Consider the following 23,575-nt stretch of genomic DNA (forward strand, 5'->3'; position numbering starts at 1 on the left):
TGGCAATCTACCACTTTGAAGCTTAGAGAGACTGCACCAATTCACCGTCGGTGTTTTCTTATGTCCGTCCGCAACGAGGATCTCCGCATACGAAGTACAGGTAAGATCTTACATCTGATCAACAAGCCACCGCAATTCTTCAACGTAAACCCCTTCGGTCCCGAATGTCCACCGGCGCACATGAATAAATCCGCAATATCCATTTCACATGATTGGCCACACCACCTTCTAATCTAATCATGCCGCCAAAAATGATATTTCTCGCAGGAGCTCCTACATATCACTCACTCAGCTGGGACGAATCAAAACTCCAGAGTGACTTCACCGAACCCTTCATCCAATTCCTCCATCTCCCTCATCCATACCCGAACTCCGCACCACGGAATAGCAATACGAGCGTCGTGGAATTCTCCATCGCTCAGAACCCAGAATGGCGTGAACTTCCTCTCGAACGAAAACATCTCACGACGGGAGCGTCCCAAGACCATGCTTTTCAACCGCTGTATGGCGGTCATCCATTAGATTTCTTCTCAGCTACGACTTTTCTCTCGCAATCCCAGCGATACTCACAATCGCTATCTAATTTGGATTCATACATCTCTGTTGGTGATGAAAATTATGGCGATCAAGAGGTAGATGGGGTACTCTCTCAATTCTATGAACATTCCTACGCTATCCACGATATCCCCTCTTCTCAAATCACCTCCTCGGATTTTGATTCCACATCCTACTCTACATCCGGATATGACTCTCAATCTCTGTTCCCACAATCTGGGCAAAATGAACAAGTTCCAATGGCAGGTTACTTGACAAATCTGAAAGATATGCCAAATGCACAACATTTATCTTCAATAGTCCCTCAAACCATGACGGTTAATCTCATCGTGGGAATTATTTCAATCTCAGAACCGAGAGCAATATCCACGAGACAAGGAGGCAATGTATCGCTTATTGAGATACTAGTTGGCGATGAAACGAAAAGTGGCTTTTCCATTAATTTCTGGTTGTCGGGAAAGGGAAAAGAAGAAGTTAAGGAAGTATTGGAAAATCTTAGGGTTCAGGATATCGTGTTGATGAAAAATGTAGCGCTAGGAAGCTTTAGAGGGAAAGTTCATGGACAAAGTTTGAGGAAGGATATGACGAAGGCTTGGTTGATGTATAGGGAGAAAATTGACAGGAGTGATGTGGGAGGATGTTATGGGAAGAGGGATTTGGCGAAGGAGATAGATGTACAGGTGGCGAAGGTTAAGCGGGTGAGGGATTGGGTGGTGAGTTTTGTGGGAGTTGCGACGACGAATAAACGGGGTGTGAAGAGAGTTAGGGAAGAGTTACCGCCGGATACTCAATAATCGATTGGGATAGTATGTCATGAGTTTGGTCTTCCGGCTCTGGTGTAATTTCTTAGGGTTTATTTCCTTCTCAAACTCCCACTCTGTCCCGCATCTTCCCAACCCAATATCAGAATCCCCAATATTCCCAATCTTACCCGATCAACCTCTTCGGTCCCTGTTACGGATCCTACCCCTCTCAAAATCTCAACCCAAAGACTCACTCACCTTATTTCCCGCCCCTTCATTATTCCCAAGCCTCCTGACTCCCAAAAAGCGAACCGAGCATTTCGCTGGCGGATTCACCAAATTCGCATGTGGAATTTACTCCAAACACCTGGACAAACCCGATGACCGCACGGTCCCACAATCGAATTCCGCGCCGGCAACTCCTGAATAAAAATAGGACAAATCGACATCACATTCGCATCGCGCTATCCCATTAGAAGATGATCGAGAAAGAGCCCGAAGATCCATGATGCCGTATCAAGTACGTTGGCGCGGGGAATGGCTCTCGGTCGCTGGAGAGTCACGCGCTAGATTAGTGTTTGCACTTCTCCTAATGCGGAGAGATCTAAATCGGGAACGAGATGAGGGAGAAGGCCTGCAGGGAGCTCGTCATGCATGCGCTAGGGAGCTTCATCGTCGTTGAGGAGAGATACTAGACGATTCTGGAATTACAATGCGGGATTCTGGAGATGCGGTTCTTGATCGTAGTGTGTGATGAGGTTGAAGGCTGGGGAAAAATATGGAAATTTTGCCTGTTGACGAGATTGAGAAAATTGAGAGATTTATTAATGGTTACGGTGGAGTGATAAGCGAGTGATTGATGTATGGGTGGAAGCAGGTGATGTGATGATGTGATGGAGTGGTGAATGGGGAATCTGTTTACCAAGCTCGCTACCCACCTATCTACCTGCCTGCCTAGCTACCTAGCTAGCTCTATTGAGCATAGTACTTGATATGTAAGAAGATTGATAGATATAGTTAAGCTGGAAATTTGCGGCGGGGTTGTGGCTTGTTGGTTGATTTGGGGAGAGATTGGTAATGTGATGGAATGGGGGGATAGGATGGAATATCGGGTGATAGAATCTCATCAAGTGAAGAATATAAGTACATACATATATATACATGCACACACACACACACACACACAAATTAACAATAATAGCAGAACTATATCTTTCATCCTCAAATAGAGATATTCCAAAAAAGGCCGATGTCACTACCAGCATACATATATAAACTGCACTGTGTGCACAATGAAACGAAACGAAAAGGCACTTGCATCCTAAGTTGAGAATCGAGATGATTTTGTCGTGGAACTAGATGCATATTACAGTTATGAATGAAAGTGCGATATGTGATGTAACTGATTTGTTTAGGGTTATGTTAGCTAAGTACGTGCGTGTACTGTAACGTAGCAAACACAGAGATACTCAACCTCTCACCAATGCAATCTCTCAGCCCTCTCCTCAAAACCTACACAAATCCCTCAACCCCCTCCTCACAACCCCCTCCTCAAAACCCCTCTGACAAACCCCCTCACCCCTCCACCCCCCACCCTCCTAATCCCCACCCCACAAACCGGACACGAACAAATCGCCTCCTTTCCCTCCCCCAAATGCACCATCCAATCCGCCAAGCACGACTTGCAAAAGCGATGTTTACACGGTTTCGCAACCGCAACTTTAGCAGGAAGCTCATCTGTACATATCGGACACGTAGATTTCTGCTCTCGGGGTCTCTCTCCTCCTTTCTTCCCAGGCGATGTATCTACATTTTCATTTTCGTTTTCATTTCCGTTTCCATTTCCATTTTCATCTTCGGGCTTAGGGAACAGCGCTAACATCCACTCCGGCGTATCAACATCTTTCTCTCCATCACGAGCATGCGCTTCATTCCCCATCCCCCGAGTTCCATTCCCATCTTCACCACCTCCCCCCTGTAACTTCACCTCCCGATCAATGGCCGCCAGCGCGCCATGCCCAAAACCCGCCTCCATAATTTCAGGCCAAGGCACCACAGCACCCACGAAAACCGCATCGATGTTTTCCCGAATTTGTTTTTTGAGAAAATGCACATCGGGAATGTCTCGGAAGCGGGGATTGAAGTAGTGGACAATTTCTCGGTTGACTGGCTGAGGAGGTTCGAGATGCGCGTGGAGAGCGAGAGGGTCGGGGTCTTGATTGGTATGAGTGGTTTCTGGGATCCGGGGGAGAGATTTGTCGTTGAGTAGAAAATTCCCTAGTTGGACAATGATTGTTATCATTACAATGAGGGAAAAGATAATTAGAGCGATTAAAGCTGCAAGCGGATTGCGCTCAATCTTTCTATTTCGAGTCTTCATTCTGATCTGGATATTGGTCAATATCTCCAAGATTGACTTTGTGTAACCAATGCAAGTAGTCGATGCTATAGTATACATAGCTTTTTCTATAACTGGTGTTGGAACGCAGATTTACTTGTATTTCGAGTTCTCTGGTGATGAGTATTTTGGAAATCTGACTTGGATGATGATTGTTGCGATGTGTATCTATGTAGAGGAGAATCTACAGGAAACTAGATGCGAAATGAATGGAGCAAGCTCGAACACACAGGTGTTTATCAAGACCAATATACCACAGCCGCAAATCAAACACCGTATGCATGACTGGAAACATTGTTCCATAGTAGCCGTAAACGAAGTTTGCGCGTGAATTCATCTTAACCGATACCTACCTACTCCATTCACCTCCCCGCATCTAGCGATCCGAAAATACCAACCGCAGTGAGATATTAAAACTTGATTCATACACCAATTTAAAGTGCAGTCCACAATTCCGCATGCATTGCGAAGAGCGAGCTCTGGGATTATACCCGAGGGACAGAGCATGATGATATAGATAGAGGCTACACATACATGAACCGAACTTTTGGCCATCGAGATAGAGAGACATGAAATAATTCAACCGGTAAAGTAATGGATACTCTGGCTCCCCTATAACCAACTCCGATGTCTAATACACGCACACAGTGGAATGACGTAGCGACCAACAAAATAAGCTCGGATTCTCGCTTGTTACGGCCCAATGACAGCAAGTTATTGTGATATCAAGCGATCTAATCTGTCATTATGTGAAATATAAGTCTCTTCTCTCTCCCCATTAAAAATATCCCCCAGTTTCTTGGATATGAAATGGTGCCATTTAAGTTCAAAACGTCAAGCAGAATATCATACAGTAGCAAAAAAGAAAGGAATGTCTGAGATGCACAGTGGAAGCCAACTAGGCGTTATCCCCAATGGCTCGAGGTTAAATTTTGTAGGATGTATAGCAACACGAGCCTCTCAACCGATCATCGAGAAACTGTTTCAGACTAGTCTGTATTGAAGTCCATTTCAATAAAATTCATTCGATACATTGTGTCTTCTAATGACTTCTGCTATATTCATACAACCATGCGCCGTAACCTTTCCGCGAGACTGTTGCTTGCTCTAAATGCCATTATCCTAATTGTACTCAAACCCTTACTCGGCAACCCAAACAGCAGCCATACCCATACCAGTACCCACACACATACTAGTTACGCCAACTTTCTGATTTGTCCTTCTCAGCTCATACAATAATGTGCTAACCTGTCTAGCTCCGGTACATCCGAGAGGATGTCCAAAAGCAATTGCACCACCCTTTGGATTGATCTTCTTCTGGTCGAGTCCTAACTCATTTGCGCACCAAAGGCATTGACTTGCGAATGCTTCATTGATTTCGAAGATATCTACGTCATCTTTGTTGATCCCGGTCTTCTCGAATACCTTTGGAATAGCAGCCCAAGGGCCGATACCCATAAGTAAAGGAGCTACACCTGCGATAGATGCGGCAACGTATTTACCAAGGATAGTTTGACCGAGTTTCTCGGCTGTGGAACGCTTCATCAAAAGAACTGCGGCAGCTCCATCTGAAATTTGAGAAGCATTTCCGGCATGAATACTACCATCCTTTGCAAAAGCAGGCTTAATTTTGCCTAAGCTCTCAGCGGTGATACCCGGTCGAACACCATCATCCTTGGCAACAGTGATGTCCTTTATTTCGCCAGTTTTTGGGTCCTCCCATTTGACAGTTAAAGGAGCAATTTCCTCGTCAAAAAGACCCTCCTCTTGAGCCTTGAGTGCTTTTTGGTATGATGAAGCTGCAAATGAGTCTTGCAGGGAACGTGGAATTCCCTTGTCTTTGGCCATATTCTCGGAGAGAACGCCCATAGGCACTTTGCAGTTCGCAGATTCTGGGTGAGACTCGAGGAGTTCGGAAAATTCTGTTACTGCGCCGGGTCTGTGAATAAATCGTTAGCCTTGAGTACACACAGAACAATATATAGGTCATACCCATATTGCAAACTCATGCTTTCGACACCTGCTCCAACACCGACATCAATCATGCCGGACTTGATGGCATTTGCGATATCCACACATGCTTGTAGACCAGATGAACATTGTCTATTCAAACTCTTGACTGCTGCAGATACAGGAAATCCTGCAGCCAAAGCGGCAGCTCGGAATTCAGTAGCTCCACCTCCAGGAGGAAGCACCGATCCAACGACTATGTCTTCTACTAGCCCCGGGTCGATTTTCGAACGTTCAATGAGAGATTTGAATGCGCCAACGAGCAAATCGGCTGCTGCTGTATCTTTGAAGCCTCCTTTGCCACCCTTTGTGAATGCGGTTCGGAGACAAGCTGTTACGACGATCTGGAATGGAGAATATTAGCAATTGATCGAGGTATGTTTTGGAATCAAGTAGCTGTTCTTACATCATCCGGATGCTTCTCCAAGAGCTTCGCGCGGCCACTATCACCCTCTGTGGGCGCAATAGTGCTCTGCGATCCAGCCAAATGGCCGGAAACTTGTCCAAGACGTTTTTGTGCTATGTTCACTATCAGCTTTGTTTGCAGCCCTTCACTTGCGATAGCTACTTACCAGCTGACATTTTGGCAATATATTAATGTAATATGTGATCAAAATTCTGGTTTATGCAGTGAGAGGTATAGGAATGAAAAAGGTGTATGAGGGGAGGAGGAAAGTAAAATGCACGTCGGTGTTGGAGACGGATGATAGTTATATTGAGGATGCCTCGGTAGGAGTTCAACCAATCATGGACGTTAACGGCGATTTCACACTCACATGCTTTTACAAGGTTGGTCTCAGAGCTCTCAGCCGAAACCAGAACGTCAGACTTTCTTACAAACATTGTAAGGTGGAAGAGGAGTAAGCAATCTTTCACGTGCGCTCCAAAGAAGCAAAGAAGCTTTACTGGCACGGCAATTGGTGTTGTTTCACTTGCCATGTTCTATTTCTGCTCTTTCTTCCTTCTTGACATGTGATTGTGAAGTTCAAGGGCTCGTCAATCATCCACGCGGTGTGACTTTAGTGATTTCAAGCTTAATCGAGTTTCTAACGGGGTGTATCTAAAATAATTCATTAAAGACACCTCTTCGCAAAACGCTCTCTCCTTTGACCTCAACCTCTACCTCAACCTCTCTCAATGCTCGGTCCCAGGGTTCTGGTAGAATGTAGATGCGGAAATGCTTTGCATGGCCTGCAAATATTGGAAGCAATCTGATGAATCTTCTCTCTCTTTCGATGGCGCCAGGACTCGGATGATTGTTGGATATAATAGTCTTAAGTTATTATCCTCGTCAAAGTGCAACCAGTCATGTCTAAAGACCTCATCGTCGTTCTGCTTCGTTTCTTTGATTTTATCTTTGCTACTCACTTCCGAGATGTAGTGTAGTGTATTTCCAATTGCGAGGGGTCTTTCACTTGCAACTTTTCCAAATCAAAAACATCCCAAGTCTATCGAGGATTTTCGTACTGAATACCGGAGCAGCGTCAATGACGACATGGAAGAGGGGATGGTGTTTCGGATGCTCTTTAAAACACAAATACCGATTGACTTCACAGAGCATTATTGCGAATACAAAAGTATCGGGTATGTCGAGAGTACTACCACCTCATAGATTGTTCCAGTCCAGCCAACTGAGTTTCCGGTCCGGGTTTTCGGTTTATGGTTGCGAGAACTTTCTATACAGTTTCACGTATCATTTCTAGCTTTGTATTTGAACAAGTTGTAGTATTCTGCCTGAACGCCTTTCCATTTAGTGATGGATCAATTTGGAATCTAATTGCAAAATCACGATTATGGAATCAGATCCTTCATTTTTCAACAGAGCATTTGCAGATGGGCAATTCAACGAAGTCCAAGACATACATCCCTTGATTGATCTTCCAAAGTAATACTTCAATTACCCAGGTATGTTTATAAGATTCCTACAAAAGCTTGTCGCGGCACAAAGACTTTTAGGAAATGTTTCAAAACATCAAAAGTTCAAAAGCTCATTCTTTCTGAATGGCACTCAAGTAGTCTTGATGCTTCCATTGATTCAGCACATAAGGATATATAGCACTGTATAATTCCCTTTGAACTCTTACAAAAATACACTTCATCCTCGAACTAGAATCGTACTCTTTAAACAAAAAAGGAAAAGAACTTAGAATACAATGTGTTGTTCAGAGCTTGAATATGACAGCAACGGCAAGCTCACAATTAACTTCGACTATGGGCACTCTGCAGCTGTGTGTTACCTTTCAGCATTTGCCTCGGATACCAGAGAAGTACACTTCAATATTACGTTTCCAAACCCGGGCTACAACGACTCTGATCTTGCGAGAGTCACAGAGGAAATTGAAGATGTCGTCAACGTCATCGACAATGAATTCACAAACGTGTCCCAATTCGAAGCAACCTTCTTTCTGAATAGACTCGATGTCAATCAGCTTTCGAGCGCTCGTGCTTTTCAAAGACTTCGTCTTAGCGGATGCCAATTAACTTACTTTGTCGAAAACGAGTGGCAAGATACGGTTGACGTAGATTCGAACTGGCTTGCAGACCTTGAAAGTCTATATGGTGAAGCAAATTACAGCAATTATTATCCTAGCGATAGCGATGAAGGTGGGGAGATATGGACCGCCTCGGACTCGGACTAGAAGTCTGGAACTACGGGTCAATAATGCGTAGGTTACTTGATTGTTAACCTCATTCTTGATATATAGCCAGCAGATTAAAGGGAAGTATCAAAGGGCTACTTAAATGTAATAATACAATATTCCCTGGAACACAGCGTAGTTTCTCGTGTAAGGTGAAAAAGTTTATAGCAGCTACCAAGAATTCCCATTTATCAAAACACGAACTCGAAGTTTGAGTACAGCTAGTGCTACTTCACAAAGTTTAGCCAGGTGTTTTTGTTAAAAGTCAGATGATTGTTTTAAAACCATCTGCGGTGCACTTGAAACCTCTGACTTTATTCATTTTATCAAACTGTACATCTGCATTTTCTACATTATGGATTCTATTTCGTACATTTCTCTAGAGATATAAAGCCCTTATGTTTGTCTATTTTAAGCCGTTGTGGAATTGGCGATTTGATTGCTTAAGCGAAATTCCTTGGTGTGCTTCTAAAATGTTGAGTCCTTAGTAGTTATGCTGGTAGAAAACTCGTCAAAGACTCACAAGGGGCTCACTGGACAGATTGAAAAGCGATTGCTGCAAGATCACGGGTTTAGTTCATCAAACCTTGTACTGAATATCTAACACCTAACACCCGATATAAGGAGACATAGTCTTGCATCTGTTCCAAAATGAAGGAGTCACTACAAGTGTGGCAAATTTTTGATGACTGGGATTGAATGAATCTGATCCATATTTGCATTCGTAACTCAATATTCTAACTAAAATCCCACGCCCAACGAAAGAATGCAACCCGATCTGAGTGGTTAGCGATTATTTTCCGGATGCAAATTGCAGGAATATCCTTAGGATCCACCTGAATAATAACAGCAAGGGTATCTCAAAGTCTTTGTGGATTAATCAAATTTTCCAGTAATTTATTGCAAGCACGTAAAGAATTGGCAGAGACGGGAGGTAGCTGGGCGATGATAATATTAAAAATCTCACCGGGAAGATTTGTGAGCCGGTTACCCGCTGATGAAGCGCCGTAATTGTTGCTTTTACGAAGTTCCGAAGTTCTGTGCTTGGCGAGCGAGCTTACTGGGGTCTCTCTTCCATTCCCCTCATCAAGAACTTCAAAAGGTCTCCAATTCGGCCTTAAGCCAAGGAAATAACTTGCAAAATTTGGGTAGTCTGCTTTGTATTCATCGGCCAGAAAGACAACCTTAACCTTATTGACATTTCGATATCTATTGATAAGCCGAACCATTTTATCAATCATCATCTTGCGGTTGTCAAACATGCGTACCAACAAGTATTTGCGCTTCAATGGTGTAACTTCGATATGGATGTCCATTGCTTGGCTCAAGAAAAGAGGGAGAATTATGAAGAAAGATTCCTTCAATTCCTCGCACTCATCCTCATATTTGATTCCCTTGCGTACTTTGCACTTCTTGGTGTGGTCGATTTTGATGATTAAGTGTCTTCTGTGGAGGAATTTCAACCATGGATGACTGATAATTTTTCTTTCCAGTTCGGAATCGCGCTTCACTTCGATAGTTTTTAGACCCCGGCTCCAATGGCAGTGCAGCGTCCATTTCCTAAAATTTAGATTATAGAGAGGAATAACAGCCCGAAGCTGAGGAATGTATGGGTCAAGTTTCTCTTGCCCCGTGTGGAAGACTACCTCCAACCTGTCGATAATCTTGGATTTATTCAACAGTTCCCTCATCCTGGTCAATAATTCGATCTTCCGAATGGTATCTTCGCGGACTTGTCTGATCCTCGGATACCGGCAAAACATCTCGATTCGAATCCTCCTGGCATCTTGTAAATATGCAGGGAGTCGTGCTAAAAGAGAGTTATCACCTGTGCTATGGGCCTGCAGTAGGCAATCGTTGTTGATGGTTATGACGAGGAAAGATCCTTCTACGATTTTTAAACCAGTATGTGATTCAACATGCGCAGTATCTCGCCTCAAGCAATCCGCTCGACTCGGTTTGTTCTTACGTTTTGGCATCGTGATGCGGAAGAAACTTACTTCGCTATTCTATGGAGATTGGGAGTTTCGATGATGCCGCTGAAATTATTCGTGTGCCTGAAATCTTATGAAACGTTGCTTCATCAATAAAGCGAGAGATGTGGTAATTTATGAGACTTTTAGACAGTTGGTGATCAGAGCTTACAAAGGGGGACTCTATACAAAGCATCGTTATATCTGCATCAGCTGCCACGAGCACTTTCCATGGGAGTAGAGTATATTTCTTTGCATCATCTAACAGGGAACATAGCATGGTCTTTTAACAAATCAATGAATGAGAACTTGCAGGAGACGATGGCAACCCTTCAAAAAGCACGAATATGATTCATATTTAATATCTGCTCTTTGTTGTGGCCTAAGACATCATGACAACAAGTCTCCTCTCGAGCAGGGTATTCTCGAAAGATTTCTATGTATTCGACCCGTAGTCGACCCCTGTCTCGAATCAACAATGACTTCGGTTTCATGATTCGAGAGCTTCTTCTAGTGATACATTTTTGGCATTGTTCTCATGATATACGGGCCTAGAAAGCTTGTTAGACCGTCAAATACTTAATACCTATGGTTTCCCCGAGGATGCCAACATAGCATTACCATCGCCCCATGCACACAGATTCAGTTTCCATCATCTTTCAAGAATCCAGCAAAAAATGGCTACTGTACCTAATGAAATTCCACGCCACCGCGAACTCAGCTACAATGGCAACCGCAGATCTTTAACAATCTACTACGACTATAGCCTGGGTCACATGGAAAGTGAGGGAGAAACCTTGGAGTATACGTTAGCTCAGTATGCCGACTTCACCGAGAAGGTTATCGTCAGAATCCAATTCCCTGAAGCACAGAGTAGGTTCCGCTGCAATATTCCAACTTTCGGAATCACACATACCGTTGACTATGGTCCTCTTAATCGGGCTGAAAACATGCAGCGTATTGCAGATGTTGTTCGAGTTCTCAAAGTGTTCCGTCAGTTGACAGCTCTAGAAGTGATTTTGAGCCTCGACACCGAAGACTTTCAGCAAATCACTTGTGTTGCTCCGTTTCTTGAACTGCGTGGTCTTCGTCAGTGGAGTATGAGGTACGAATGTGGTCGACGTGGAAATTGGATCTCTATCAGTCCTGATTCACCACTTTACACTCGACTCGAAGGTCTCAATGATAATGGAATGTTTGATTGATCTAGAATTGTCTACGACGGTTTTTGTGGCAAATATATCAAGGTTCTACTGCAGGATCTTGGCTAATAATATTTTGTTGGGTCAGGGGGGGGGGAGGTGAGGTGATATGTTAGCCAGTTATAGATATTAGTCAATACAGTCATGTTTGCGAAAGCTACATCTTCCCATCTCAATTTCTGAGAATACTTTTCAGATAACTCCATAATTTCCTCCGAGCTGTGTTATCCAGATGCTATGAAACGTTCAGTTTACCATTATCTTTTAGTTTTGTTCTGGATTATGAAATATTTCAGAGGAACAATTCTCATTGTCAGATAAAGTTTGACACGATTGTAGGGATTCAAATATTCAGACCTGTTGAGATATTTCTATTTCAAGTAATATATGTTCTGGTATGCTCGATAAACTCAAGTTCTAAGTTCTTTGGATACAAAGACATTATTCGAGAGTTAATTCTACCATCATCTCATTAGCATCTCGAGTAGTCTTGAAGTTTCTATAGTTTGGCACACATGACTAGAATTACAGACTGGAATATATACAACACCAATCTTTTCCCAATCACATTTCAACATCTTCAACTTACATACCATCAACTAAATCGTACCTTCATACCCACAACACTGAACAATCCGAATATTACGGAAGCTACCCAAAAACGCCCAGATGTCTTCCCATATTCCTTGGCATTCCGAACTCTCATGCTATTACGGTACCTTATCAATAAACTACGCCTGCAAAGATTCCGGTGTCAAATATCATATTTCTCAATATGCAACTATTACTCAAGAAATCCAATTCCGTATCTCGCTTCCCAAAACCAGATAACGACAATTCCGGACTCAGAAGAAATCGAGCAAGATCTTTCCGACATAATCAAAACTCTCAACGACGAATTCGATTTATCCAGAAGCGAAGTCATTTTTTGGTTACATGAACATGATATTTCACAGATTTCTTGTGCGCTTGAGTTTCGTAATCTGAGATGGCAGACTGTGTTTGAGTATTATTTCGGTAGAGATTGTCGGGATAGAGTGGATATCGATTCGGATTGGTACGCGGAATTAGTTGATAGTCGTTGTTCGGATGGAAGCTCGACGGGTAGTTATAGTGATGGGAAGGTTTGTTGTACATAGGATATGGAATCAGATTGAAACCTGGGGGATGGGAAGTGATATTGGTGGGATGAGTGGTCTCTTGGAGATCTGTTTTTGCTCGGGATTTTCATGTAGCTAGAAGATTGGAAGAGGATGTAAAAGGCAGCTTGGATAGTACAGGGATAGTTATATTTATGTTATGGTGGGATTATTAGGAGAGACTGGTAGAATGTATGAGTCTTCTTGTCAGTTGTTACATGGAACCGTCAAGATTCTGCTGGGAGACATTGTCGCTATAAAACAAATATTGGCAATTTCTTGCGATGTGATTTATGCAATAGTTTTAGTTTCATTTATGGTTTATGCATAAAATCGGAGGTCGAGGCACTGTAAAATTTTAGTTCTATAATATTATGTGCCATATATGTATGACCGAGATATCCACAATTCAAATGATAAAGTAGATGATAGGAAGTCCCTCCGCTTTTAAAGCTCACAAGACACTTTGTAACATACAAAAGAGGTATATTTGCAAAACATCGATTTAGTTTCTATGTCTCGCTTAATACGGCAAAGAAGACCTATCTAGAATTATTGCTTGGTATCCATCAAACCCTGAAGTTGCCCAAGCCATTATCGTTTAAGAAACCTCTTCCCGTCAGATATCACAACCAACATTCATGCCTTCGGTGCAGTCAAAAACGGTCCTTCGCCATAAAATGTGGAATAAGATTAATAAAAGCAACCACAAACCCAGCCTCCGTATGATTCTCGGCCCATGCAACATTTTATCCTGAACTCAGGACAAGCATTGATCATGTTCATACTCCCCCATACCTGAACGAATTACACTCCATCTTTGATCAATATTTAATATTGATCTGTATCTCTAACCCCTCCGTAACCCACGCCCCCTTCCCCTTGACCCTACGAATCTCGTTGGAGTGCCTTTGCTTCTGCTGCACGAAGTTGACGATCGATGCGTGAGTTGTACAAAATTCGTTGGGCATCTCGATCTTCTACCTTCATATCGAAAGTCCAATCAGGGAACTTGAGCCCGTAGATTGCAGACGCACATCTGACTTGCTCCAAGTCATAGTGATGAATATCAAGGCAGAAATTCATCTCCTTGATGTGTGGAAAGTCGTTGATGATTTCAACGACACGAGCGAGAACATCACGACGGTTGACTCTCTCGTTGTCGTTAGGCAAGACACTTAAAATCATTCTCAGATGAATGATATTTGTTTCATCACCATACTTAGGAATGGTTTCGACAAGTGCATCGAAAAGCTTCTTCTCTCCTTCGACTGATCTGGAGTTACAGAATTCTAGGTAGATGGTCAGATCTGCGGGGCTTGCAGCATAATCGATCAGGGAATGAGGAGGAACATGAGCAAGTCGATCAGTGCGACGGGTGGCGCGGTTGCGGCGATTTGCATTAGACTTGGGCCCTCTGATTTTAGACATTTTGATGAATTTAAAAGTTTGAGAAACTGCTTCGAAAATTCAGGGAGATGTGTTTGGTTGTAGTTTGGTGGACTTGAAGTCGTAGTTTGTGGATTTGTAAAAGTATTTTGAGTTGATTGTTTATCGAGTGTTTGATTCAAGATATTGTAATGAGAGGGAGAATGATAGAGGAAATCTTAGGATCTTTCGAACCTATTTATGATACCTGAAGAAGACACTAAGAACAAATACATGCACATGTCGTACTTCGCTGCTGTACATGATTCTCTCGGTAACTGATTCTACTGGTGGAACAGATTATTTAATACGGTCAATGGAGGTAGATATCATGTACAGCGTTATATAATCAATATCAAGGGTTAGATTCATTATACATATTCCAATCATATAAATCATAAGTAGCGCAATGAATCGAGAAGAATAAAGGAAGTTTGTGTGCGAAGAATCATAGTTTTGGAGACAATGGTCTTATTACAAATAACGAACACTCTTTGATACTTACTCTTAACTATATATCGTTGCTTAAGAGGTCCGTATTGCTCAACAGCTTCTTTATAAGAATTATATACTATCCTTAGCTCATACACAAGTCGAAATAGAGTCAGAACACTCGATTTCGATTGCGAGAGCTGGAGAAACTCAGTTCTTCTTATATCATTCATGGTCTCAGAAATGATACCAAGGTGTAGAAAACGACTAATCAAGATGATTTATTAAGATTATCAGCCTAATGAGCCCGTAAGCCTGTAAGAACTGTGTGCCTTTGAAAGTTCAAGCACGAAATGGAAGAGATAGTAGGATCACTTAATTTGAGAGAGTATTTTGTCTTACGATACCTGTGGTATTTTCATCTGGAGCTTTGAAATAGGTTGCGCAATAGGTATTTGAGAAGATACTTGGAAACATTCTCAATACGCTTGCAAGGTATTATGTTGTATCTCGAGAGCGGCTTGTGAATAATATCCATCAGCAAGCCGCTTATCACTTTCTCCTTGAGAGAAGTGGTAGTCTATATAAGTCCTTAGATCTTGAACTCTGCCTGAGTCTTTATGTTGAGAAACCTGAGCAGGTTGCTGATTCAAGTATAGAGTCGAGAAAGAGAATATCAGGTCTAGGAATGGAGAATAGAGAGTCATGGGGCGGCTTTGATTGAGTTGTGGGCTTGAATCAAGCTTCAAAGTTGATACCTAGGTATGTCCAGGAATAAGGTAGAAGTTGGAGCTTCCTACCCGTGATAAGAAATATGGATTATAGAATTCAGTATCTGTCAGTCTTGAGAGAGGGATTCGACCCCTTCAGTTTTTCTTACTCTACTCGAAGACGGTTTTTGATCCTCCACGGTCTTCCAATTCTCCCCCGGAAAATTCTACCATGTCTTTACTAGCCCACTTCGGAGGCATAACCTTCCGAGGGCTCGGTCATTCTCGTTTTGTTTATTTCGTAAATAGAGAGACGTTTACTTGGGTATTTCTCTAGACACCATCTGCTTTTGCACAGTAACTTAAGACATTATTCTATGTACCTAGGTAAAGTACTCATTTTTCCTGTAAAGCGATACCAGGCTTTAAGCGAATTTATCTCCCCGAAAAGTACCCCAGCTAAATATATATCAATAACAGTCTCATGACGTTGTTCTGTGGATTCAACTTCATATATCCGCAAAGTCTTGGCACATGAAACAATTCTGCTGTTCTAGGCATTGCTTTCAATCGCTAAAAACAGGAATACACTCGGTTATTACACCTTGTATAGTTTGAACCAGCGATCTCCATATTTTTTAATCTATGGAGTTATATCTCAAGGCTGAGTTGATTCGGATCCAATTATTCTGATAAAAACGCGTAAGTTCGTATTCGCACTTCTACCCTTCGAAGCTTGGATTTGTTTGGAGAAGATCCACGCTCGGGAGATGTACATTAAATACCCCGTAGTTGCCACCTTAGGCTTTATATCCATGTTCGAATCTGAATTTGCATGAAGCTTAGATCTCTGTAGTATATGTGCAAATAAGAATAGCGTGAGGAATGACCAGTCGTGATAGTAAGTCCCACATTAATGAGTTCGGCGCATATGATAATCGCCGATATATATTCATGATATATACACATTACTAATGATATGATCAGTCGTTGGTAGTGGCTTATTTCACCTTGTAAACTCATAAGCTTTTAATCTACTCTAAAGAAGTATCAAGGTAAATAGATGGGCTCTGAAAATAATGTTTGTGCAGTCATTGGCTAAGTAGCAAAAACATAGTCTCCATTCGATCGGATATTTCTAAGAAGACCTTAATTGGACCTGCTACCAAGTTAGTAGGGAGGGTGATGTTCTCTATTACGCGTCGCCGCTATCACAGGGGTATCTCAGAGTCCTTCTCGGAGATTACTCCAATTGTTGACCCTTTCTATGGGCAGTGATGGAATGGGGGTGAAGACGTATTGTAATCTTTATATATAAAGAGAAGCAGAGGTAATTAACACTTCCACTTTGTATCATTCAAATAGAAAAAGTTTGAATATCCATCTGCAATGGCTAAACTTCTATTGCTGTCCCTCGCCGGGTTGGCTACACTTTCACATGCTCTGACCCCAAATTGTTCTGTGGCGACTTTTGAGGCGATCGTTCCACCCAATGCCACAGTCGTCTTGGTCCAAGAAGTATCTCAGAACGCCACTTTTACCGTGCCAGTCGCCGACACTGGTTTTCCAACCGACCCAGCACGATTGCCTGCTCTCTGCGCAGTGCAAATCGAGATGCCCACGGAGGCAGGCACTACTTTCAATTATGGCCTCTTCCTTCCAAAAAACTGGACTGGTCGCTTCTTGTATGTATATGCGTATGGACAAGAATTATTCCACAAAGTCGTATGCTGATTTATTCAAGAACTTCTGGAAATTCTGGGTTTGCTGGAGGTGTCAATTATCTCGAAATGGTATGATTGCTACGCGAATCTCATTACTGCTCAGATGGAACCATGTATTTTCTGTTTATCAGATGCTAATCGCATGTTATATAGGGTGCTGGTGCCTCTTATGGTTTTGCCGCTATGTCGACTGATACTGGACATGATTCAAGTGTATTTGGTAACGCTTCTTGGGCCGTTGACCCTGAAGCCGTAACCGACTGGGCTTGGCGTGCCATGCATCTGTCTGTTGTCGCTGCCAAGGAGGTAGTTGAAGCATACTATAGCAAAAACATCACTTACAGTTACTACAACGGCTGCTCTACCGGAGGACGACAAGGATTAAAAGAAGTCGAGGAGTTTCCAGGTGACTTTGATGGTGCAGTAGTCGGTGCCCCTGCTTGGTGGACTGTCCATTTACAACTATGGAATGTCCAAACGTCGCTTTACAATTATCCAACAACTGCGCCTGGCTACATCCCCAACCAGATGTTCTCAGTTATCGCCGCTGAGAGTCTTAAACAATGCGATCCTCAAGATGGAGTCACTGACAACATCATTTCTGACCCTCGTGGCTGTCACTTGCGGATCGAAACGTTGCTCTGTGCCGGAAATACTACTACTGACTGTCTAACACCAGATCAGCTCGACACTCTATATCACTATTACAATGACTGGGTCATTGGCAACCAGACTTTCGTCTTCCCTCACTTTGAGATTGGCAGCGAAGGTCTTTGGGGAGGCGGTTCCTCACCCGATCTCGACTACCCACAATATTTTCTTGGCTTAGGTACAAATTTCACTGCTGATGATTGGGATCCCGAATATCTTGTCGCATTGTCCGAAGCTCTCAATCCTGGCAACGCCACAGCTGACAACTTCGATCTTTCTCCCTTTTACAAGAAGGGTAGCAAGATTATTCATTATCATGGTATGGCAGATAATTCTATTGCGACTGCCAGCAGTGTATACTTTTACGAGCATGTGCTACGCACTTTGAAATCACAAGGCATTGATCTGGATGACTTCTATCGATTTTTTCTAGTCCCAGGCATGGAGTGAGTAAACCCTAATGATCAGATTGTTGAAAATGTTAGCACAGAGTCTCTAATGATTGAAAAATAGACATTGCAGTGGAACTCCTTCTACTCAGAATGCACCTTGGTACATTGGAGGTACTACTCAAGCATCAGTGATTGGCGACGATTCTGCTGGTTATTGGATCCATAGTAAGCCTGGTTTCGACAATGCTCAACATGATGTGTTGCTTGCCTTGATTGACTGGGTTGAAAACGATACAGCACCCACCCAAGTTATCGCAACCAAATGGAATGATGAGTCTACATTGGATTATGTGATCAATCAACGACCAATCTGTATGTATCCTCAACAGGCAAAGTATGTTGGTACTGGAAACACAAGCGTTGCAACCAACTGGGAATGTCAATCAATTTACTAGAGCACGAGTGCCTATATCTATGTATACTACCAAAACTCCTGTAAGTGGGCTGGAAATATCTGTACTTGCTTTGAAGGAAAGTATCAAATGTTAGTTCACGGAACGGATACTACAAAGTTTGCCGCAATAATTATAGAAATGTAATTTTACTGGCTGGGAAAATTTGTTGAATATAGAATAGATCAGAATTATTGAAGTGAGTCAGAGTAAGACAAAAGAACAAAAAATGGTATAAAACAGGGGAATCGAAGTTTATTATTATTTTCTTTTGTAGCGGCTGCTAGCGGCGTTATTAAAAACAAGTGGTATCATATAAGAAGCAATCCATGGGCCAACCCCAGAAATTATATGCTATAGTAAACGCTATCGCAGTCATCTAACACCCCTCAGCATCACCTAGCCCGCAAAAAGTTATTGTAAAGACCAACGATAAGCTGCGGATGGATGCATCGTTCATCTCGAGCTATCCGCGGTTTTTGGTTTAGATTCGCTCAAAATTCTTATCTTCCATCACCAGTACATCTCATCATTGAAACCAGAGTTCAATTTACAATCAATGTCGGAGTCAATTTCAACTGCGTTCACAGCACCATTTTCGACAATTTCAAAAGTCCAGTGAGGATAGTCCAGTCCATAGATTGCGCTGACCGGCTTGACCTGTTCCCAGTAAATTCTTTGTACAGACATCGAGACCCGAACTGAATCAAGTTGGCGGAACTTATTAAGCTCATAAACGACGTTGGCCATCGCCCAATGGCGAGCAGCTTTGGTATTGTTGTTGATAATATCCATGTGGGGAATCCCAAACGTAATACCAATATAGATGCTTGTCGCATGCTTCGAGTACTTTGGAAGAGTTTCAATTAGAGTCTTGGTAAGCTTATTCTGCTGGAATGGCGAAGTCAAATCAACAAAGTCGAGTAGAATTTCTAACGTCTTATCACTTCCATTAAATTTGAGCCATGGATGGATGGGGATCGCTGCAATCTCCCAAGCAGAATTTTCCTTCTGGAGAGCAAGCTCTGCGAGTTGTACTGCCACACGACGAGCTTGAAGGGTACGATGGACCTGTTGTACAATGAAACTGCCAGGCATGGCGTTCAACATGTTGTATTGAAGAAAAATTTGTCTTGTTTGCTCTTGAATATTTTGTGAGAATTATGCGAGAAGTTCACGGATTATGAGAGGTAACAGTAAGTAGAGAAGTGTTTCTTGGAGATGGGTACTGGTCACTGATATTGTTAATGGATGAGTTTTATAATCAAGTTGGAAAATAAAAGAGCAGTGGATTGGAAGAATGATATAGTCAGTTAGAATTTGACGTCATATTGATCCATTGGGGGTGACGTTAAGATGTTTAAACTCAGGTCGCACAATAATGACTGCACGCATAGAAGATGTCAGAAATTTATAGGTAAATCAGCTAACCGTAGAATTTGAAAGGGTTGTATCATGCATGTCATTAATCCCAACCAAATGGCGGTGCCTTGCGACACTAGTGGAAAGTTTAGTTTGCGAGTGAGTGGTCATTCCGTACTAAGAACAATACCCAGACATTAAACTTGCAATATTATTTAGCTACAACTCCCCAGTATTTGGGTTTAGTAAACTGAAAGATCCCCACATCAGTATAAAGACCTCAGTATGTGTGGATTCTCACTTGAACAATACAAGAATATTCAGGTTATACGGGTCGACATGCCCAAACAAAATGAGGGAGATTCAACGATAGGAGTGGATTCTTGTTAGGTTTTCACACAATTTAAAGGATAGAATACTTATTTAAAGACTACTTTGCAAAATCTGCAAAGAAAATTGAAATATGCACTGGATTCTAAACCAATACAAGCTTGTGGTTCAACATCCAGAGATTCCAAATGGCTACTCTCGAAAGCAATACCGCAGAATATGTGAATGACGCTGGAGTACTATCTCCTCACCATGACTCAAAGTAACATAGGTACTTAACGTCGTAATCTCAATAAATGGAACGGCCTGCTTTACTAATAACACTGCAAGCTCCGGATATAATCAATGATTTAAATCATTGATCGAGAATACTGTCTCTAGAAGCTTCGGCCTATATACATAGCCTGAATTCTCCTGTATTATCAGGTACCACAGGTCTCAAAGAAGCAAAATGACAGGAAACTAGAGCCGAGGTGGAAGGATTGACTTTCATTTGCAGAAGCGCGTGGTCTGTCCTCCGCAGAGTTACTCAGAACAAGACCTAAGCTTGCGTTGTGAGTGACTGCAGAATCTTATATTCTCAGGCAGTCCATAGACTAGGCTCTCTCACTAACGCGTGTACCAATACTATGGCAAACTCACGGGTAGGTTGGCCATGTCTCGGGATATGGAAAGTTGATGTCGTTCAAAAGCAAAAGTAGGCCACACGTCTTAGTGATGGATATGATTGGTGGAGAAAGAACAGCTGCAACGTGAACTTTATTTTATGCACCGGAATTGATAACGTGATTCCGAAGTGTGACTTGTGTTTTATTCGATAAACTTTGAATATAACTTCAAACTCCAAATTCAGCAAACACTCCGGAAAAAGAAATCCTGTTTTCATTGGTTTATTAGAATTGCTATTGAATTACAGATGAATCGCTTGAGATATGATAATTCGTGTGGAAACTTACTATTTTTGGCCTGAACCTTGTGCGCTTTTAATATCAAAGTTTTGAGACATCCACCTCTATTTCAACAACAAGGCGGTGGAAATTATTCAAAGCATTTCTATAAGTTCTGTTGATTAGAGCTCCCAATCCACCCACAAGAACTATCGAATACGAGAAGATGGTGATTGAATTGATAGTGATTGAACTTTGAACTTTGCAAAGAATTCGCATCTTGTTGGGGGGAAGGGGTTGTCAAATCAGATGTACGTATGATGTTCTCCTCTTTGCCTAGATATGAAACCGAATATCATATGGTAACGCCACATGAGGTGTATCATAGGAAACGCATGTGGTTGTGGATGGTCAATTCCAAACTTTCGTTTTCTCAAAAACGGCGTTTGTGCTCCTGTCAGGCCACAATACCACGTGAGCTGAAAACTTTAAACAAATGTCCTCCTACTTGTAGTTTGTTCACATTACAGCAGAATCAATGATGAAAAACTTGGTTGCACAAATACATGGAATCACAATGTTGGATCAAGATTTTCAAAGTTGAAAACGGATTGAGATTTAATTCCGCCCTCTTTTGTCTTCCGCTAAAACACCCCCTTTGAGCAAATACCTCCACAAGGGTCCATGCTAATACTTATGTACAAGACGAATCAGAAACCACTTCCTCAGCCATAATCCTTCCCCTCAACCCCTAATCATACATCTTATCTACATACGCTTATGCGACGTAGCTGACAAGGGTGTCGAAGTATTGTTTGTAAGCAACACCGGTAGGTGGCTCGAAAGCGTAGATGTAATCACCCCACCATGGGCCAGCACCCCACCACAAAGCACCCAACCAGTACTCGTTATCGGCAGCCAAAGCATCCAACATACCAGAGATAGCAGATTCACAGTCAGCGTTGACACCACCGGCGAATTCTCCAATGACACCCTTGAGGTTGTTGGCCTTGAGCCATGCGGTAGCATCGGCGATACGCTCAGCACCAATGGTGCTGCTAACACAGGTGGCAGAGGTTCCGGATCCATCAGAGTCGAGGTATTGATGGAATTCGTAGACAAGCTTGTCTTCAGGGTCGGTGATGTTCAACATGGAAACAGAGTTTCCAGATGAAACCCAGGTCCAGGCACCAGTGTAAGAAGTTCCTAATTAGCATGTTAGTGTACAAGATTTCCAAATATGAAGAAAAGTTTGGGAAATGACTTACCCTCAACAAAGATGTATTGGGAGGTTGCGCCAACGCCACGGATAGCAGTAACACAAGCTTGGTTAAGCTCGGCATAGATGGTAGCTGTAGGCTCATCGTGGAACTCGTTGTTACAGTCAAAGATAACATTGGAGTTGTCTTTAAACTCGGTAGCGAAGTTGCCCCAGAAGGTACCGAAGTCGGAGGTGGAAGTGATGATGTTATTGTCATAACGTCCATAGTTGTGAGCTTCCATAACTGCAGTTGCACCAGCTGCGGTAATGTAATCGATGACCTCCTTGTAGCTAGCAAGGTAAGTGGCGTCGAGGCTAGCGGTGATGCTGCTTTGGGCCATACGCTCGAAAAGGAATGGAACACGGAAGATGTTCATGCCACCATCAATCAAAGTTTGAATGGCGGTAGTGTTTGGGAAGGTGTAGTCGGTTCCAACAACACCTGGAAGGTTGCCTTGTCCAAATTCAGCTCCAGATTCGCTGGCACCGATCCATCTCAACTTTCCGGCAGCTGTGCTGCCCGATGATGCAGCGGCGACAGCGGCCTTGGTGGAGGAAGCGGCCTTGGTGGATGAAGTAGCAGCTGGGGAAGAGCTAGCAACTACCGGACTAGCGGCTGATGAAGCTTGGACAACAGCGGCAGAGGTCTTGACAGCACTGCTTGATGGTGCAACTGAAGTGGCGGCAACGACAGCGGCAGAGGAAGAAGGAAGGGTGGTTTGAGCTACAACGGCAGCGGAAGTGGTCTCATCGTAATCAGCAACACAGTTATCATCCTCATCTCTAACAGCTACCGGAGCTGCGAATGCGGTTGCTGTAAGGCCAGCTGCCAAAACAAAGTTTGTGAAACGCATAGCGTAAAATGGAAAAAGAGAGCGACTGAAAAAAATGAATGAATGAATGACTTTAGTGAGAGTGGTAAGGAAGAGGAAAAAGGGAAGCTTATATCGGGAGGAGGAAGTATTTATCGGGAAAGTTGATGAGATGAGATCTCACGATTCTCCACTCCATCGATTAATTAACCTCATTCCCCCTCTCATTTGGGGTTGATGTCCTATTCTAATGGTAACAAACGCTCCGGACCCTCTTTGTACTTAATTTCATGACACTTTTCTTTTTCGGGACTCAGCGGTTCGCTCAAATTCTGTAAACAGATGAACAATATGTGATTATGACGCGAATCACTAAATAGATGTCACCAAGGTCGTTAATTTGTGATCTGATGTGTTTTGTTTAAACAGGGGACCTGGAGATAATCATCGAATCACATTCAACGGTTTATCGCTA

At 42.7% G+C, this 23,575-nt stretch overlaps 10 protein-coding genes across 10 annotated transcripts; 4 read left to right on the top strand and 6 right to left on the bottom strand.

The window, feature by feature from the left end:
• Positions 1-33: 33 nt before the first annotated feature.
• Positions 34-2,611, top strand: BCIN_03g03920 (hypothetical protein). The gene has a single exon (XM_001560552.2). It carries the CDS (start codon positions 240-242, stop codon positions 1,347-1,349), a length of 1,110 nt encoding a protein of 369 aa, XP_001560602.1. The 5' UTR covers positions 34-239; the 3' UTR covers positions 1,350-2,611.
• A 47-nt stretch (positions 2,612-2,658) lies between these two features.
• BCIN_03g03930 (hypothetical protein) lies at positions 2,659-3,943 on the bottom strand. The gene has a single exon (XM_024691927.1). It carries the CDS (start codon positions 3,754-3,756, stop codon positions 2,836-2,838), a length of 921 nt encoding a protein of 306 aa, XP_024547700.1. The 5' UTR covers positions 3,757-3,943; the 3' UTR covers positions 2,659-2,835.
• A 668-nt stretch (positions 3,944-4,611) lies between these two features.
• On the bottom strand, positions 4,612-6,607 carry BCIN_03g03940 (hypothetical protein). The gene is made up of 4 exons (XM_001560554.2): positions 6,279-6,607; positions 6,113-6,225; positions 5,689-6,050; positions 4,612-5,635 (listed from the first exon to the last, which is right to left on the bottom strand). The coding sequence occupies exons 1-4, from the start codon at positions 6,286-6,288 to the stop codon at positions 4,837-4,839; spliced, it is 1,284 nt and encodes a 427-aa protein (XP_001560604.1). The 5' UTR covers positions 6,289-6,607; the 3' UTR covers positions 4,612-4,836.
• Positions 6,608-7,809: 1,202 nt separating this feature from the next.
• Positions 7,810-8,478, top strand: BCIN_03g03950 (hypothetical protein). Its single transcript, XM_001560555.2, has one exon. The coding sequence runs from the start codon at positions 7,860-7,862 to the stop codon at positions 8,343-8,345; it is 486 nt and encodes a 161-aa protein (XP_001560605.1). The 5' UTR covers positions 7,810-7,859; the 3' UTR covers positions 8,346-8,478.
• Positions 8,479-9,128: 650 nt separating this feature from the next.
• BCIN_03g03960 (hypothetical protein) lies at positions 9,129-10,502 on the bottom strand. Its single transcript, XM_024691928.1, has one exon. The coding sequence runs from the start codon at positions 10,322-10,324 to the stop codon at positions 9,206-9,208; it is 1,119 nt and encodes a 372-aa protein (XP_024547701.1). The 5' UTR covers positions 10,325-10,502; the 3' UTR covers positions 9,129-9,205.
• Positions 10,503-10,697: 195 nt separating this feature from the next.
• On the top strand, positions 10,698-11,576 carry BCIN_03g03970 (hypothetical protein). The gene has a single exon (XM_001560557.2). The coding sequence runs from the start codon at positions 10,996-10,998 to the stop codon at positions 11,521-11,523; it is 528 nt and encodes a 175-aa protein (XP_001560607.2). The 5' UTR covers positions 10,698-10,995; the 3' UTR covers positions 11,524-11,576.
• Positions 11,577-13,283: 1,707 nt separating this feature from the next.
• BCIN_03g03980 (hypothetical protein) lies at positions 13,284-14,360 on the bottom strand. The gene has a single exon (XM_001560559.2). The coding sequence runs from the start codon at positions 14,088-14,090 to the stop codon at positions 13,548-13,550; it is 543 nt and encodes a 180-aa protein (XP_001560609.1). The 5' UTR covers positions 14,091-14,360; the 3' UTR covers positions 13,284-13,547.
• Positions 14,361-16,556: 2,196 nt separating this feature from the next.
• Positions 16,557-18,600, top strand: BCIN_03g03990 (hypothetical protein). The gene is made up of 4 exons (XM_001560561.2): positions 16,557-16,914; positions 16,974-17,022; positions 17,107-18,050; positions 18,118-18,600. The coding sequence occupies exons 1-4, from the start codon at positions 16,619-16,621 to the stop codon at positions 18,449-18,451; spliced, it is 1,623 nt and encodes a 540-aa protein (XP_001560611.1). The 5' UTR covers positions 16,557-16,618; the 3' UTR covers positions 18,452-18,600.
• Positions 18,601-18,704: 104 nt separating this feature from the next.
• On the bottom strand, positions 18,705-19,714 carry BCIN_03g04000 (hypothetical protein). The gene has a single exon (XM_001560562.2). The coding sequence runs from the start codon at positions 19,556-19,558 to the stop codon at positions 18,962-18,964; it is 597 nt and encodes a 198-aa protein (XP_001560612.1). The 5' UTR covers positions 19,559-19,714; the 3' UTR covers positions 18,705-18,961.
• A 1,868-nt stretch (positions 19,715-21,582) lies between these two features.
• On the bottom strand, positions 21,583-23,466 carry Bccel5A. Its single transcript, XM_001560564.2, has 2 exons — positions 22,296-23,466; positions 21,583-22,233 (listed from the first exon to the last, which is right to left on the bottom strand). Exons 1-2 carry the CDS (start codon positions 23,140-23,142, stop codon positions 21,806-21,808), a joined length of 1,275 nt encoding a protein of 424 aa, XP_001560614.1. The 5' UTR covers positions 23,143-23,466; the 3' UTR covers positions 21,583-21,805.
• Positions 23,467-23,575: the final 109 nt, after the last annotated feature.

The sequence above is a fragment of the Botrytis cinerea genome, chromosome 3 (genome assembly GCF_000143535.2).
Source record: "Botrytis cinerea B05.10 chromosome 3, complete sequence".
In the NCBI taxonomy this organism is placed as follows: Eukaryota; Fungi; Ascomycota; class Leotiomycetes; order Helotiales; family Sclerotiniaceae; genus Botrytis; species Botrytis cinerea.